Source organism: Ruditapes philippinarum, unplaced genomic scaffold (genome assembly GCF_026571515.1).
Source record: "Ruditapes philippinarum isolate M1 unplaced genomic scaffold, ASM2657151v2 ctg2444_1_1_1_1, whole genome shotgun sequence".
Taxonomy (NCBI): Eukaryota; Metazoa; Mollusca; class Bivalvia; order Venerida; family Veneridae; genus Ruditapes; species Ruditapes philippinarum.
Window position 1 is genome coordinate 71,084 of NW_026860393.1, and position 17,875 is coordinate 88,958.

The window sequence follows — 17,875 nt, forward strand, 5'->3', positions numbered from 1 at the left end:
GCTAAGATATTTAGCATGAAAAATCTTCTAATGAGTGTCTACCAAGTTTGTTCAAATAAAAGCGCTGGGGTCATAATTGGCCCCACCCCAGGGGGTCATTGATTTTCCCTATATGCATACAGTAAAAACTTAAAAAATCTTCTTTTAAAGAACTCAAAGAGCTAGAGCTAAGATATTTAGCATGAAACGTGTTCTTATGGGTGTCTACCAAGTTTGTTCAAATAAAAGCCCTGGGGTCAAAATTGGTCCCGCCCCGGGGGTCATTGATTTTCCTTATATGTGTATAGCAAAAACATAAAAAAAAATCTTCTTTGAAAAAACCCAAATAGCTAGAGTTTAGATATTAAGCATGAAACATCTTCTAGTGAGTGTCTACAAATTTTGTTCAAATAATAGCCCTGGGGTCAAAATTGGCCCCGCCCCGGGGGTCATTGATTTTCCTTATATGTGTACAGCAAAAACATAAAAATCTTCTTTGAAAAAACCCGAATAGCTACAGTTTAGATATTAAGCATGAAACATCTTCTAGTAAGTGTCTACAAAGTTTGTTCAAATAAAAGCCCTGGGGTCAAAACTGGCCCCGCCCCAAGGGTGTCATTGTTTTTAACTATATGTGAATAGTATAAACCTTAAAACATTTAAAAAATCTTCTTTTAAAAAACCCAATGAGCTAGAGCTTAGAGGTTTAGCATGAAACATCTTCTTATGGGTGTCTACCAAGTTTGTTCAAATAACAGCCCTTGGGGTAAAATTGGCCCTGCCAGGGGGGGGGGGAGGGAGAGATCATTGTTTTTCATTATATGTGTGTAGTAAAAACTTAACATCATGAAACATCTTCCAATGGGTGTCTTCCAAGCTGTTCAAATAAAAGCCCTGGGGTTTAAACTGGCCCAGCTTTGGGGGCCTATATACAGGTGAGCGACCTCTGGCCCTCTTGTTCCTATTCTGCCCAATAACTTAATGACTCTTAAGCACACAGTCTTCATATTTGGTATTGAGATTGTTGATGATAAGTAGATGATCCCTGTAGATTTTCAGGTCACTGGGTCAAAGGTCAAGGTCACTGGGGCCTTGACAAAAAAATTGTCTGCCCAATAACTTAAGATTTCTTTGACCCATAGTCTTAATATATGGCATGGAGGTTGTTCATGAACATTTGTTGGCCCCTATTGGTTTTAAAATTACTGGGTCAAAGATCAAGGTCACAGGGGCCTTTTGTTCAAAAAGCTTGTCCGATCAATTGCTTTAGAATGCTTTGGTCAACAGTCTTCATATTTATACCCCCAGCACAAAATGTGAGGGGAGGGGGGGGGGGGGGCTATAATGGATTTGCTTTGTCCATCGATCAGTCGGTCCGACCGTCAGTCTCCTTTTCGTGTCCGCTCTATAAATCCTATACCAATTGAAAGATTTTCTTCAAACTTGGCTCAAATGTTCACCTCATCAATGGGATGTGCAGAACCCATGTTGCCCATGTGTCAGCTTAATAAGGTCAAGGTCACAATTGAAGGTCAAATATCAAACAATCAAATATTAGACATTATGTCATGTCCGCTCTGTAAGTCCTACACTAATTGAAAGATTTTCTTTAATCTTGGCTCAAATGTTCACCTCAACAAGGGGATGTGCAGAACCCATGTCACCCTTTTGCCGTATTAAGGTCAAGGTCACACTTGAAAGTCAAAAATTGACTTAGAAAATATTCTTAATTTTAACATGTATTTGAATATTTCTGAAACTAGAAAAGGTATTTGCTTGAAACTTAAAATATATATGATGTGTCACAAGTAAGATATGCTGGTCAAGTTTCATAACTCTGTATTGCATTTTTACAAAGATATGCCCCTTTTTAAGTCTTCAAATTTACATGCAATCAAATACTAGACAATATGTCGTGTCCGCTCTATAAATTCTATACTAATAGAAGGATTTTCTTCAAACTTTACTCAAATGTTCACCCCAACTGGGCAATGTGCAGAACCAATCTTACCCTTGTGCCAGCTTAAGGTCAAGGCCACACTTGAAGGTAAAAAAGGTTTAGTACATTGGGAAAATGAAAGGTTATTTGTAACTGTTTCGAACATGATTTAACAATATATATTTATACTATTACCAGTACAGTTAGTCTTTTTGTGCCCCCACTTTAGTGGCGGGCATTTAGATTTACCCTTGTCCGTCCGTCCATCCTTCCGTCCATCCGTCCGTCTGTCCGTTCTCTTTTGTGTCGCACGTAACTCAAAAAGTATTTGACCTAGAGTCATGAAACTTTACAGGAATGTTGATCAGCATGTGTAGTTGTGCACCTGGGTATTTTCGTCTGGATATATTTAGTATTTTTAGAGTTATTGCCCTTGACTTAGTAAAATTTTGCAATTTTCAACTTGTGTCGCATGTAACTAAAAAAATGTATTTGACCTTGAGTCATGAAACTTTTCAGGAATGTTGATCAGCATGGTAAGTTGTGCACCTGGGTATTTTTGTCTGGATATTTTTATTATTTTTAGAGTTATTGCCCTTGACTTAGTAAAATTTTGCAATTTTCGACTTGTGTCGCATGTAACTCAAAAAGTATTTGACCTAGAGTCATGAAACTTTACAGGAATGTTCGTCAGCATATGTTGTTGTGCACCTGGGTATTTTCATTTGGATTTATTTATTATTTTTAGAGTTTTTGCCCTTGACTTAGTAAAATTTTGCAATTTTCAACTTGTGTCGCGTGTAACTCAAAAAGTATTTGACCTTGAGTCATGAAACTTTACAGGAATGTTGATCAGCATGTGGAGTTGTGCACCTGGGTATTTTTGTTTGGATTTATTTATTATTTTTAGAGTTACTGCCATTGACTTAGAAATTTTTTGCAACTTTCAACTTGTGTCGCATGTAACTCAAAAAGTATTTGACATAAAGTCATTATACCTTATGGGAAGGTTGCTCAGCATATTTAGTTTTGCACCTTGGGTTTTGCTTTTGGATTTATCCAGTAGTTGTAGAGTTATTTCCCTTGACTTAGTAAAAACCGTTTCATTATGTTGTTTTTGTTCCTTGAGTGCTTGAGTTAGAATCAACCAACTTTACAGGAATAATGATCAGCATCACTAAATTACAGGAATAATGATTTACATCACTGTGAAGCTATGCACCTTGGACTTTGCATGTGGATTTTTTTCAGTTTTGTTAGAGTTATTGCCCTTGACTTACAGTAGTATAAATTTGCACTTTTCAGCTTGTTCATGCATAGCTCAAAAAGTTTTTCACTTGTAGGCCTGAAAGTTTACAAGAATGTTGGTCAGCATGTGTACTTATGCACCTTGGGGTTTGCTTGTGGATGTTTTTTTCAGTATTTGTAAAGTTCTTGCCCTTTACTTAGTAAAAGATTTTTAGTTTTCAAAAAATATTTGACCTAGAGACATAAGATTGACAGAACAGTGGCGCGGTGGGGGCACCCGTGTCCTATGGACACATTTCTAGTTTTCACCAGAGATAATTTCTTTTTATGTATATGTATTTATGCCACTTAAGTTATTCCCTTAACCACCTTCTGTCAAGGACATTGCAGGGGGTATAAATCCCATTCAGCGATAGTTCTAGTTGGTATCGAGGTCGGTTATATTTAGTAGATGACCCTATTGATTTTGAGGTCACTAAGTCAAAGGATAAGGTCACAGGGGGCTTGACTATAAAAAGCTTGACTGCGCAATTACTTAAAAATCCTTTGACCAACAGTCTTCATATTTGGCATAGAGATTAGTCATGACCAGTAGATGACCCCTGTCGCTTTTGAAGTCGCTGGATCAAAGGTCAAGGTCACAGGGGCCTTGACTTCAAAAAGCTTGTCAGCCCAATAAGTTAAGAATCCTTTGATCCACAGTCTTCGTATTTGGCATAGATGTTAGTCATGACCATTTGGTGGCCCCTATTGATTTTAAAATAACTGGATCAAGGGTCAAGATCAAAGGTCTCAGTTCTAGTTTTAATAGACTTATATAGCAAACACTAAGATATATAGCAAACACATCTTAGTCTTTTAATGTGAAACTACAATGCCCTGGACTTAAATAGATCTATTTGGTTTTGTAGCATAGCCCAAAAGTTGTATAAATTACAACCCTGGGGATGGCCTGGCCCTTGAGGTCTTTTAGTTTACATAGAGTTGTGTGTTGAAAATATGTCTTAAAATGTTTCTTCTCTTGTTATGATTCACATGTGGACATTAAAGAACAAGTTTGACTGATGACAAACCTGTTAAGAGAAAGAAAGGATAAACTTAATTTTTATGCCACCGCAGCATCAGCAAAGAATTTGATTCCATGCAGACATCTGGTTGCAATGGCAACCATAAGGAATTATAAGAATAATTAAAAAAAATCTTCTAAAAGGGCTAAAGGATAGATATTTTTTATAAGGCATTGTCTGGTAGACCTCTAACATGATTGTTAAAATAATAGCCCTGGATGAACAAGGCTTAGAGCTTTGATATTTGGTATATGATATCACCTGTAGGTCCTCTACCAAAGTTGTTTAAATTTTGCCCCTAGTGTCAAAAAAAGCCCTGTCCCAGGGTGGTCATAGGTATAAAGTAAAAACCATCTCCTCTGAAATGACAAATTTGGCTTTAGTCAAATTAATTTTTAAATAGATTAGGTGGCGGGTGGGGGTATGAATCACCTTCAGTGATAGTTTCAGTTACTTTCATTTCATGATTTACAATGTCAATCATATCATATTATCACTTATTTTCATTGTAATCAGCTTCACATGAACTTCTATGTAATTTTTACTTTATAGGGTCCAGCACTTTGTGTGTACAATGATGCAGTGTTCTCAGAGAATGACTGGGAAGGTATACAAATGATATACAGTAGTATTAAAGAAGAAGACCCAATGAAAGTGGGACGGTTTGGACTGGGATTCAAATCTGTCTTTCACATAACAGGTAAAACTTACAAAATTAATGTTTCCCAAGTAATATATAAATACTTTTTGTAATTTGCTTAAATTATCATAACTTTGTTATTTTTTTACAGACTTAATTCATACTTGGACAAATTGAACACATATGACCAAACAGACATGTTGAATTATTCTGATGTGACTTAATTACCTTATTTGATCTTGACTGCTGAGGTTAAATGTATTGAAATTCGCTTATTATTGACATAACTTTGTTATTAATTTATGAATTGATTCATTTGTAGACAAAAGATCACTTATGTCAAAACTGACATGACCATTAATTTAAATGTGACATTGGCCTTTGAATGACCTTGACCATTAAGGTTAGAATGAACTTTGAATTTATTATGCTCCCCAAAAAAATTCGGGGGAGCATATAGTCGCCGGGTTTTCTGTCCGTCAGTCAGTCCGTACCTACGTCGCGAATTCGTGTCCGGCCCATAACTTTGTTATTTGAAGTCGGATTTTACAACTATTCACAGAAATGAACAGCATATTGAGACAATGTGTCGCGCGCAACATTTGGATCGCTACCTTGAAGGTCACGGTCACAGCATGACACGGTCACAGCATGACCTTGTAGCAAAATTGTGTTCGGCCCATAACTTCGTTATTTGAAGCTGGATTTTTAAACTTTTTCACAGAAATGATCACCATATTGAGACGATGTGTCACGCTCTAAATTTGGGTCGCTACCTTGAAGGTCAAGGTCACAGCATGACCTTGCAGCAAAATCGTGTCTGGCCCATTGAAGTCGGATTTTACAACTATTTAACAGAAATGATCACCATATTGAAACGACGTGTCACGCGCAAGTCAGTAGATATATCTCATTGAGTAGTAGTGCAGTTCAAAGAACAGTAACTCTGCCTTGCCTAAGTTTGGAATTATCACACTTTGAACTTTGTCTCAGGGACATAACTCTGAAACTACAAAAGATATACTTTTCTTTGTTCAAAACCTAGTCGGGGAGCATCACCCGATTCAACAGGCTCTTGTTTTGTCACAGTTCAGAACTGTTCACTATTTAGGTTGGTAGATGTGCATGTGGCTGAATAGATAAGTCAGTAGGGCAGCAGAATCGTGTTCTGAGGGTCCTGGGCTGCGTTTCATGACTTATGACCAACTTAAGGAGAAAAAGTTTTTGCACTTAAGACCGTTTCAAGTAACTGTCCTATCTTTTGTCGTAAACTTAAGACTAATATGACAAATTCGCTCAGCTGAAAAAAGTTACAAAATACAATGACACGCGCTGTTTCGCGCTACATTGTGATGTAATGTAAACAACTCTTTAAACGTCTGTACATCGTTAATGACTGAATCAAAGATATTTGGGTTCGGATTTATTTTCTTAGACCATTTTCTAGCATTCTAGATAGTTTTCAAAACAAAATTCAACAAAAAGTTGTTTTGTATTTATCAGATTTTTCAAACAAAATGGCACAAGAAGTCCCTTAAAATAAATATGAGTTTTAACTCTGCCCACTTTCATATTTATATTTCATATTTATTTTTAAAAAATATGAAATATATTTGACTGATATAGCACCATATTTCACGGGTAAAATTAAATTATTCTCAATATCCCCTTTCACTAAATCGGTTTTGCATGATCGATTCCCTTGGAAATTTGTACAGTATCGACTTATCAACTCCTCGTCAGTTTAGATGTCCAGCGCCTTTGACCTGTCCTTGAAAACTCGCCTCGGCACAGGGGCCTCCGTCTTCAAAACACTACCATGAACGCTGCCATCTTTGATTTTGGAGTGGTTTTGACTTAGGACAATCTTAAGATACCTTAAAACAACCCTTGACTTAGGACTGTTTTTGGTCATAAATATAGGAGTCATAAGTTTGGACATTTTTTAAGATTTTCTTTAAAATGCAAAATTGCCTCAATTTTTATCTTAGGACTCTCCATGAAACGCAGCCCAGGATTCGAGTCTAAGTCAGGCTACTGATTTTTCTCAATGTGTGACATTTGGCTGTGACTGCATATCATAAGATATAGAGTTTAATACACCCTCTTCTGTAAATCTTGGAAACTTGAGGACAAATTTTAAATTTTAGCGCGGAGAATGTCAGGGTTAAGACCTGTTCATTTTTTAAGGGAGAAGATATGAAAGCAGCTGATTGCTCAATTGGTAGTGCTGTGGGATGGTGTTCCGAGGATTCCCGGTTCGAATCCTGGTCAGACTTCACATTCTTCTTGCACTCTGACAACTACAAAAAGTGTTTTGTAGGAATTACCTATACTATAAAATCTTTCCTGTTTTTTTAGCTCACCTGTCACAAAGTGACAGGGTGAGCTTTTGTGATCGCTTTTCGTCCGTTGTCCGTCCGTCGTCCATCCGTCCGTCCGTAAACTTTTACTTTAAATGACAACTCCTCATAAACCACTAAGCCAATTTCATCCAAACTTCACAGGAATGTTCCTTTGGTTGTCACCTTTGAAAATTGTCCAAAGAATTTAATTCCATGCAAAACTCTTGATTGCCATGGCAACCAAAAGAAAAAACTTTAAATATCTTCTTCTAAAAATCCCAAAGAGCTAGAGCTTAGATATTTGGCATGAAACATCTTCTAGTAAGTGTCTACCAAGTTTGTTCAAATAAAAGCCCTGGGGTCAAAATTGTCCCCGCCCCAGGGGGTCATTGATTTTCCCTATATGCATATAGTAAAAACTTAAAAATCTTCTTTTAAAGAACCCAAAGAGCTAGAGCTAAGATATTTAGCATGAAACATCTCCTAATGGGTGTCTACCAATGTTTGTTCAAATAAAAGCCCTGGGGTCAAAATTGGCCCCGCCCCAGGGGGTCATTGATTTTCCCTATATGCATATTGTAAAAACTTAAAAAAATCTTCTTTTAAAGAACCCAAAGAGCTAGAGCTAAGATATTTGGCATGAAACATGTTCTATTGGATGTGTACCAAGTTTGTTCAAATAAGAGCACTGGGGTCAAAATTGGCCCCGCCCGGGGGTCATTGAATTTCCTTATATGTGTATAACAAAATCTTAAAAAATCTTTTTTGAAAAAAACTAAATAGCTCGAGTTTAGATACTAAGCATGAAACATCTTCTAGTGAGTGTCTACCAAGTTGTTCAAATAAAAGCCCTGGGGTCAAAATTGGCCCCGCCCCGGGGGTCATTCATTTTCCTTATATGTGTATAACAAAAACTTAAAAAATCTTCTTTGAAAAAACTCAAATAGCTAGAGTTTAGATATTAAGCACGAATCATCTTCTAGTGAGTGTCTACAAAGTTTGTTCAAATAAAAGCCCTTGGGTCAAAATTGGCCCCGCCCCAGGGGACATTGATTTTCCTTATATGTGTATAGCAAAACTTAAAAATCTTCTTTGAAAAAACCCGAATAGCTAGAGTTTAGATATTAAGCATGAAACATTTTCTAGTAAGTGTCTACAAAGATTATTCAAATAAAAGCCCTGGGGTCAAAACTGTCCCTGTCCCAGGTGTGTCATTGTTTTTAACTATAATTATGTGTAAAGAAAAAAACTTGAAAAAATATTCTTATAAAAAACCCAACGAGCTAGACCTTAGATGTTTAGCATGAAACATCTTCTAATGGTTGTCTACTAAGTTTGTTCAAATAAAAGCCCTGTGGTTTAAACTGGCCCCGCTCCGGGGGCCTTTATACAGGTGAGCGACTTCAGGGCCATCATGGCCCTCTTGTTTATTTTAGAAATAAGAAAAAGTCAAACATGGTTTCATTGTACCTGAAGTATTTCCTCATATTTAACAGGGTTTTTGGTTAAACGATTTCGATGTGGCTTAGTGGAAGGCTCTTGAATAAAAAAGTATTTTGACCCATTAATGCTTTTTTTCAGCTGCTACAAGATAGCTGTGGCATGCTTCAGAGTAGCCATGACATAGGCATCATTTCTCTGTCCTCTGTCTGTTCCTCTGTGAGTTCACACCACCAGATAGATAGGTCCCTATCTTAAAGGTCAATGTCAAACTTGAAGTTCACACATCATTATACAAATTTTAAATTTTACATTTAAGTTAAAAAATGTGTCTGCCAGTTCAACAATTTTGTCCACTCTAAATGATTTTAATTTTTTTTAATATAAATGTGTTTGACATTATATACATGCTAACTTATCACCAGCATTAATCAGGTCCCTACCTAAAAGGTCAAGGTCACACTTGTTTTCCAAAGTCATGATATATTTTTCCATTTAAGTGGATACTTGACCCCTATGTCTGACACATCATCATGTCTAACATATTTATTCAAACTTATTTTGAAATCCATTCTTGGATGGATTTTTATATAATTTGGAATAAACATGTTAAACGTGATGATGTGTCGTCAATAGAGGTCAAGTGTCCACTTCAAAGGTCAAGGTAACTCTAATATGTCAAACTTGACAATTGTGAATAGTTTGTCTTCTTTTGTGCAACGCTTTGTCATCCAGGATGAACATTGAAAATAATTATGCATGAATATGCTGCTTATTAAGGTTATATGTAATGAGCAAAATTTAGTTCATCTGCCAAAAGGTCCAGCTCTTGAATGTTAAAAGTCATGATATGACAGCATGTCCAGTCTTTTTGTCATTCTGAGTGACAGATTAAAAAAAAACCTTTTTAAAGAATATGGTTCTTTAAAACAATCTGTGATGAGTTTGTAGCATTAAGATCAATGTATGACTTTTAAGGTTTGTAATTTCATATAAGTACATCAATAATTATATCCATCCTTTCTGCCATCCATGAACTAGGCATATGTATGTGGCATAAGGAAAACATGTCACAACTAAAAAAAATTTGGCTAACTGAGAATATGAGAGAATATTTGTTATAATGTGAATATAGAAAAACATTCTTTTTATGGTAAAATTATTGTTATTAGCCTTTAATGCAAGCCATCATGGTTTCCCTACTTGACCCTGCTTGGTGGGTATTTGTCTGTTTCCAAAAACAGTTCTTGTTTATTTGTCTCCTACTGGTTAACTGGAGGGGACTTTAGGTTTACCCTCTGTCCATCTATCCATTAGTCTACAAAACTGGATTCCGTGAACACATAAGAAGAACTGAAAATATTTTTTTAAAACTTGGCAGTCTGGAGATAATGAAGACCTTTTTGTTTTTCCTTAGTTGCTGTGGCAACAAATAGACTTAAAATATGGCATATGTAATCCCCCAAAAATGGCCAAGCATTGGACTGATTGACCTTGAAAACCTAAGATATTACAATAATAATTATATTTGAAATTACCTCAGACTGACAGACTTAAATTGTTACCAGATCCCTCCGCTGGTTTATATGATATCATAATGAAATATTAATCAGTGTAATATAATTATGTGTAAACCAGCATGCAAAAAGGGGCTTCTCTACTGCAGAGAAGTTTAGAAAAGGTAACTCAAAATAATTCATTTATATTTTGTCATCTGATAGAAACCTGTTAATCATCATGTAAATATGTTTTTAGATTATTAAAAAAGTTTTGTCATAATGTAATTTCAGACTTTCCTTGTGTCATAAGCGGTGATAAAGTACTTCTGATAAATCCACAGCAATCTGCAGAAAGAGTAAATGCTACACTAGACCTGTGTGCGCTTGAGGAATATGAGGAAGATGGACTAGATGCAGAAGCATTTTGGGAAGCCTTAGAGGATACATTTGGTCTTTGCAGACAATCTCTGCAAGAAGATGGCTTCCAAGGTACCATATTTTGGTTCCCACTTCGTGAAAACCCGTCCGATCTTTCAGAAACTTTGTACAATGAAAGTAAGGTTAACAATCTATTTGATTCATTTGCATCAGATGCATCAAACATATTACTGTTTCTTAAAAATATTGAGAAAATATCATTGCATACCAGGGACGGGGATAGAAAAATAAGTGAAACTCTCCAACTGGAAATTGAGGACAAAGATGGTGCTGTAAGACGTTCCCGGCAAGCGTTTAAGGACCAAATTCAGAACCAAAATATATCTTCTGAATGTCCAGATATACATTCTACAATACACCTTGTAATACGCATGTTGTCTGGTGGTACAGAGAAGCATCAGGAATGGCTGGTTGTGAACTACTTTGTAAATGAAAGTGCATCAGCTGGTTTCCAAAAATTGATACAAGATAAAAATCTAGGATATAGCCCATATGTTGGAGTTGCAACACCTCTTAAAGAAATTGATGATGACTTTGAGGGACATGTTTTTTGTTTCCTGCCGTTGCCAAAGGAAGGTGAGAGGTTGACTGGGTTACCTGTGCATGTAAATGGTTTCTTTGCACTCAGCCAAAACCGACACCATATGAAATGGGAGACCGAGGAACAAGAGGGAAAGCCAATAGATGACAAGTCAATTCTTTGGAACAAAGCTCTAATTGAGGAAGCCCTTCCAAAAGCATATGAATTACTTGTCTTAGAAATTATAAAAGTTTCAGTGAAGAATTCAAATGATGACATATCTATAAAGGCCGTATATAACACACTGCCAACATGTAAATCATCACCAAGAAAGACCCACAAGAGATGGATGGAGTTAGAAAATAAACTTTATGAATATCTTGGTAAAAGAGAAATTTTATATGGAATGCACACACAGGAATGGATCGACTTGAGAAGAGCATTCTTTGCAACATTTAGGACATTGTCAAGTAATGAAGGTGATGTTGCACTACAGGAATCTGTTGTGAGATGTTTCCAGAAAATAAGCGTCCAGTATGTTGACATTCCATTTTCCTTGTTTGACACCTTGCAATCACATTTTCCATACATAAAAGATCTCACCCCAGAATCATTAGCTTTGCAACTGAAACAACAACAACAATATAAGCAATTGACACACAAGGACAAAATAAATATCTTAGGCTATTTACTAGGAAATGAAGCCATTCTTCAAGACCTAGAGTTATTACCATTGGCCTCTGACAAGTGGATTGAATTCAGGAAAGGAAGTCAGCCCATTTACCTTTGTTCTGATGCATTTGTGAAGATGTTTCCAGGCCAAGAGAATAGAATTGTAATGGAATCTGCAAAACTTGGACCACAGCTTACAGAATTCATTGAAAAAATATGTAATTCAGGTTAGTTACCCTTTATTATCCATTATTAAAGAAAATGTCATGGGGAGTCTGTGACTGAGTAGTTTAAGTTGCTGACTTCAAACCACATCCCTGTGTTTTGCTGTGGATTCAAATTCTGCTGGGACTTCTTTCATGTGAGGAAGCTATCCAGCTATCTTAAGGAACATTGGTGGTTCTTCTTGGGTGCCAGTTTGTGCCTGAAATAATGCACTCTTGAAGCCTTCCTCCACCAGTAAAGCTGGAAAGTTGCCATATGACCTATACTGTGTTGGTGCGACTTTCAACTAAAAAAAGAAAAAAAATAGGTTCAGTTTAGTGCTTTTAGGTTTCACCACCATCCTACTGAGCACTATCAGGGACTGACAAAATAATATTGGTCAGTAATTATGCCTTAAAGGACACCTGCATGCAAAATGTAAACAATATTTACAATACGAGTTACTGACACTTGCCTGAATAAAAGCTTGGGTATTAGAATTGCTCTTTTTAGGAAATAAGGGAACTCAAAATTAGCTATAATATCATCCTTATAAACAACATTCTCTTAGAACTGAACAAATAAAAATATTCATGCAAAAGACTGAAACAAAATTATTGTTAATTATATATTGAACAGATACACCATCCCACCAATTTTAAACTTTTAAACATTTTATCATTTTTATGCCACCGCATCTGCGATGGCATATAGTTATTCACCTGTGTGTTTGTGTGTTTGTGTGTGTGTGTGCGCGCGCGTGAGCGCGTGTGTGTGTGTGTTACATTATATAGTGAACTTAGAAAATCTGCTTGTGCAAAACCATATGTCCAATTTCAACCAAACTTGGCAGGATTGTTCCTTGGGTGAAGGGCTTCCAAAGTTGTTCAAAAAATTTGATTCCATGCAGAAATCAGGTTGGCAAACAATAGATAATAAGAATAAATTTAAAAATCTTCTTGTAAAGACCCAAATTGCCCTAGAGCTTAGATATTTTTCATAAGGCCTTTTCCTCTACCAATATTGTTAATTATAGCCCTTGGGTCAAAATTGGACCGGCTCCGGTGTCATTGATTTTCATTATGAACATACAGTAAAATTTTAAAAAAATCTTTTTGTGCGAAAGGAAATAACTTACATTGGAATGATTAATACATGTTCTGCAATTTTTATGTAAAATATTCAATACCTAGGTCATGCTTTTCAGAGATATTTATGTAATGATTCTAGCAAGACAGTTATGAGATTTGTAGAGATGTTAAATGAAACAGTTTGAGCACATTATAAGGACATTTTGATTCACACCATGTATTTAATAATGATTATGTTTTAAGAAATTAGTAATGCTTAATTGAAAAGATGGTATTTAAGAAAAAGTAACTGTATTTCAAAGTTTAATACAGCTATGTTATACAGTTAATACCTATTTTTCATAAATGAAAAATTATTTTATTTTTGAATCAATTATTGCACTATGGCATTTGTATCTTAACATTAGACACATTTGCACATGTGTGTAATGATTTGACATGCTGAAATATGACCTTGACCCCCAAATTCACTAGACACTACCGCATTATGGCAAAGTTCAATTGTATAGTAACAAAAAAATCTTTTTCTGCTATATTAATGCGGTGGCATAGCATTTTTTCACAAATACAATCTTGTTCCTGCTTAGTTTAAAAAATCCCTGACATTTACCAAATTGAGGGGCTGTTTACAAAATTGTTACGAACTATATCGGTTGATTTACATCTGGGACTTGGCTTGCTCGGAACTTGGACTTGGAACTCTGGTTTCCAAGGCAACCGAAAGGAAAAACTTTAAAAAACCTTCTTTTTAAAAACCAAAAGAGCTAGAGCTTAAATCTTTGGCATGAAACATCGTCTACTCAGTGTTTACCAAGTTAAAAAAAAACCTGGGGTCAAAATTGGCCCCTCCCCAGGGGGTCATTGATTTTCCTTATTTGTATATAGTAAAAACTGAAAAAATCTCCTTTTGAAAACCCTAAATAGCTAGAGCTTAGATATTAATCATGAAAAGTCTTCTAGTGGGTCTCTACCAAGTTTGTTTTAATAAAAGCCCTTGGGTTAAAATTGGCCACACCCAGGGGGCCTATACACTGGTGAGCGATTTCAGGGCCATCATGTCTCTCTTGTTTGTGTAATGTGCATAATGTAAAAAGGTAATGTGAAGACCTGTGCTGTTATTGCTTTTGAAAAATAGTTTTTGGGAAATAATTGCAGGAAAAATCTATTATTTTTAAAGCTAGCAGAATTGCAGTTTGATAAAATTATGAAATTGAAATAGTACATTCTGACTTTACAAAATGGATTTGATTTCAGATTTGGTCTCTTATTTTCCATTTAACTCAGACACGTTTTCAATTCAAGTCTCCATACTATGAAACAGCATATAGTTAAACATCATTATGTACTCTTTATGCCCCCCTTGAAAGAATACGAGGTATATTGCTTTGTACTTGTCTGCCGGTCTATTGGTCCGTTTGTCTGTATACAAAATGGTTTCCAATCAATTACTAAAGAACGCTTAGGCCTAGGAACTTCAAACTTGGTATTGGGGATTGTTCATGACCAGTAGATGACCCCTATTGATTTTGGGGTCGGTCAAATTGACCTTGTAGGTAAAAACGATTTCAGGTAAATGACTTGACAACCCATTGGCTGTTGGCCGTCAAAGTTTGTAGAGGCATTGGTCTTGTCATGTAAATGATCTCTGTAGATTTTTTGATCATAGGGTCAAAGGTCAAGGTCAAATACCTTGTAGGTAAAACAGTTTCCAATCAATAATTTGACAGCAAAGGGCCCTTGGCCCTCAAACTGCATAGGAGCATTGGTCTTGGCCAGTAGATGACCCTTTTTATTTTGGGGTCAAGGGTTAAAGATCTAGGTCACAATGATCTTGTAGTTAAAAACTGTTTCCGATCAATTACTTGACAATCCATGGGCTTTTGGCCCTATAACTTTGAAGGCGCATTGGTCGTGGCAAATGGTCAAAGGTCAAAGTCATATTGACGTTGTAGGTTAAAACTCTTTTCGATCAATAACTTGACAACCCTGGGGCTATTGGCCCTTGAACTGTTTAGGTGCATTGGTCTTGGCCAGTAAATGAGCCTTATTGATTTCGGGGTCAGGGAATGGTCACACTGACCTTTTATGTCAAAACAGTTTCCTATCAATAACTCGACAACTAAAGGACTGTTGATCTTCAAACTTTACAAATGCATTGCTTTTGGTCAGAAAAATTAACCTCTGGATTTTTGGGGTCAAGGGTCAGAGGTATAATTGGTTCCTGATAAATATCTCAATAACTGATGGGCCCTTGCCTTCATAATTCACAGGTGAATTGGTCTTGGCCAGTAGTAACCCCTATTAATTTAAATGTCAAAGGTCAAAGTCACATTGATCTTGTACAAAAAACCGTTTCCGACCAATAACTCAAGTTGCCTTGGTTGATATTTTTAATTAAACTAAAAATGCTTTTGGTATAATTATTTCAATGTCTAATGTAATATAACAAATTGTCTTTCATACAGGAGGCTTACATAATTGATAAAATATTTGCTTATATTATTTGGTAAGTTTTGTGATAACTTTGTTAATAAATTGCTGCACAAAACCTTTTCAGTCACAATGACCTAGGGATAAGTCATGACCAGTAGATAACACCTATTGAATCTTTTGTCACTAGGTCAAACGTCAGTCATAATAACCTGGCCACATGACTAATTGGCTGCCGATAGGGGGCATACATGTTTTACAGACATATCTTGTTAAATACATAGATCTGCAACAAGGAAAAGTTATAAAAAAGGAATTGACAGTTATTTAAGATTTAGGTCTTGCTGGATAATGCATCATCTTATGTTTGTACGTAGATTAGTATTCTTCTAGCGTGTTAGTCGTGTATTTCATAGTAATTGATAGGGCGACAGAATACTTCATGTTACTATTTCATCATTTTATACTGTAGTCAATAATAATACAGGTGTTTTGCAAACCAATTTATATATCACTCTTCTTTTGCAAAACGCATCATCTGGCAACTTGCCTGGCATTACACAGCCTTAACCAAAATTATACAGATTATATCTGTAGGGTCAAAAATTGGCCGCTCTCTGGATTGTCATAGGTTTTCTTTATGTTTATAGTAAATTTTGTTTTCTGAAACCCAGAGTGCTAGTGCTTAGATATTTGTATGAACATCATCTTTGGATTTTTACAAAGATTTTTTAATTTTGGCCATGCCAAGTGGAGTGGGTTAGGGTGAGGGTGAAGGGATGGTCCATGGGCTTTCTTTATTTGTACATGTTTATTAGTCCCCTACCTAAAGTCCCCTCCGTCCGTCTGTCTGTCTGTCTGTCTGTCTGTCTGTCCGTCCGTCCGTCCGTCCGTCCGTCCGTCCGTCCGTCCGTCCGTCTGTCTGTCAGTCCGTCCGTCTGTCTGTCAGTCCGTCAGTCCGTCCGTCCACAAAACTAGATCCCGCGATAACGCAAAAAGTACTGAAAATATTTTTATGAAACTTGATATATGGATAGATGGCAGTATGGAGATTATGCACGTCTTTTTCTTTTCTTCCTATGTTGAAAATTCTGGTTGCTATGGCAACAAATAGTCTGAAAATATGTCAAATTTAACACATAAACTGGATCCAGTAATAACTCAGAAAGTACTGAAAATATTTTTATGAAATATAAAATATGGGTAGATGGCAGTCTGCAGATTATGCACATCTTTTTCTTTTCTTCCTATGTTGAAAATTCTGGTTGCTATGGCAACAAATAGCCTGGATTTCAAGATTTCTGATTTAATTTTTTCAGCTTTTTCACTATAAGTTCTTTATTTCTTAAGGTGTTTACTTCAAGCTTTAAATATAAGTTTCTGGTCATCAACCACATCATATGTGACAAGGTTTACAACTCTAGCACAAAAATTATCAGTATTACCTCCCTTGAACTTAGAATTTTTATGGAAAAAATGTTGTCTTTTTTAAATTACTTCTTTATTTCCTAATGTATCTACTTCAAACTTCATATATATGTTTCTTATTATCACTCAACATTTTGAGAAGGTTAAATACTCTAGCAAGACTATTTCCAGAATTATGTCCCCCTTGAACTTAGATTTTTTTCGAGAAATTGGTATTTTTTCTCCAACTTCTTCATTCCTTATAGGATTTACTTTAAAATCCCACATCGTATAATAATATGACAAGGTTGTATAAACATAATTGCCTTACTAGGCAGGGAAACTTAACACATTACTGTGAAATAGACAAACTTAGAACTCAAAAGATTTAAGTTCATTCATGTCATTCATTCACTGGTAAAATTGAAATCAGAATGTTGCTGGGGTTCTAACCGGTAGGGGACTTGTGGATTGCTTGCAATACTATGATAATTGCTTGTTAAGTTAAACCTTATCTCTTCCTCTGAAGATAAAGGGCTTAAGCTGACATTTAGATTGAAACATCATCATCTGAACCATTACTAATTATCATATCATTCATATATGAAACAAACTGACTACAAGTTATATCAGACATGGATTAAAAATGTTACCCTTGTTTTTATTTAGTTTAATATGACTTTATACAGTAAACTTCTCTTCAAAAGTTTGATACTTTTCTTAACACAACCTATACATGTGCATGGTACATTTATATATGGCATATCAATATTGTATACTTCTAATGGCCCTGGTATCCTGCTCTGAAGAATAATGTTTCCTAACATGTATATAGTAAAACTTTTAAAAACCGTCTTCTCTAAAACCTTGATGGCTTTTAGATTTGAAATCTGGCATTAAACGTTGTCTTATTGACCCGAGTTTACCAAGAATTTTCAAACTGTAGTGTTCTGTGG

At 35.8% G+C, this 17,875-nt stretch overlaps 1 protein-coding gene across 1 annotated transcript in view; it reads left to right on the plus strand.

Annotated features, from left to right (window-relative positions):
• LOC132759904 (sacsin-like) overlaps positions 1-17,875 on the plus strand; it is a 61,883-nt gene that overhangs the window by 26,300 nt on the left and 17,708 nt on the right. Inside the window, exons 5-6 of the mRNA XM_060751778.1 lie at positions 4,786-4,933; positions 10,449-12,014. Coding sequence (XP_060607761.1) covers positions 4,786-4,933; positions 10,449-12,014 — 1,714 coding nt within the window. The remainder of the gene's footprint in view (positions 1-4,785; positions 4,934-10,448; positions 12,015-17,875) is intronic.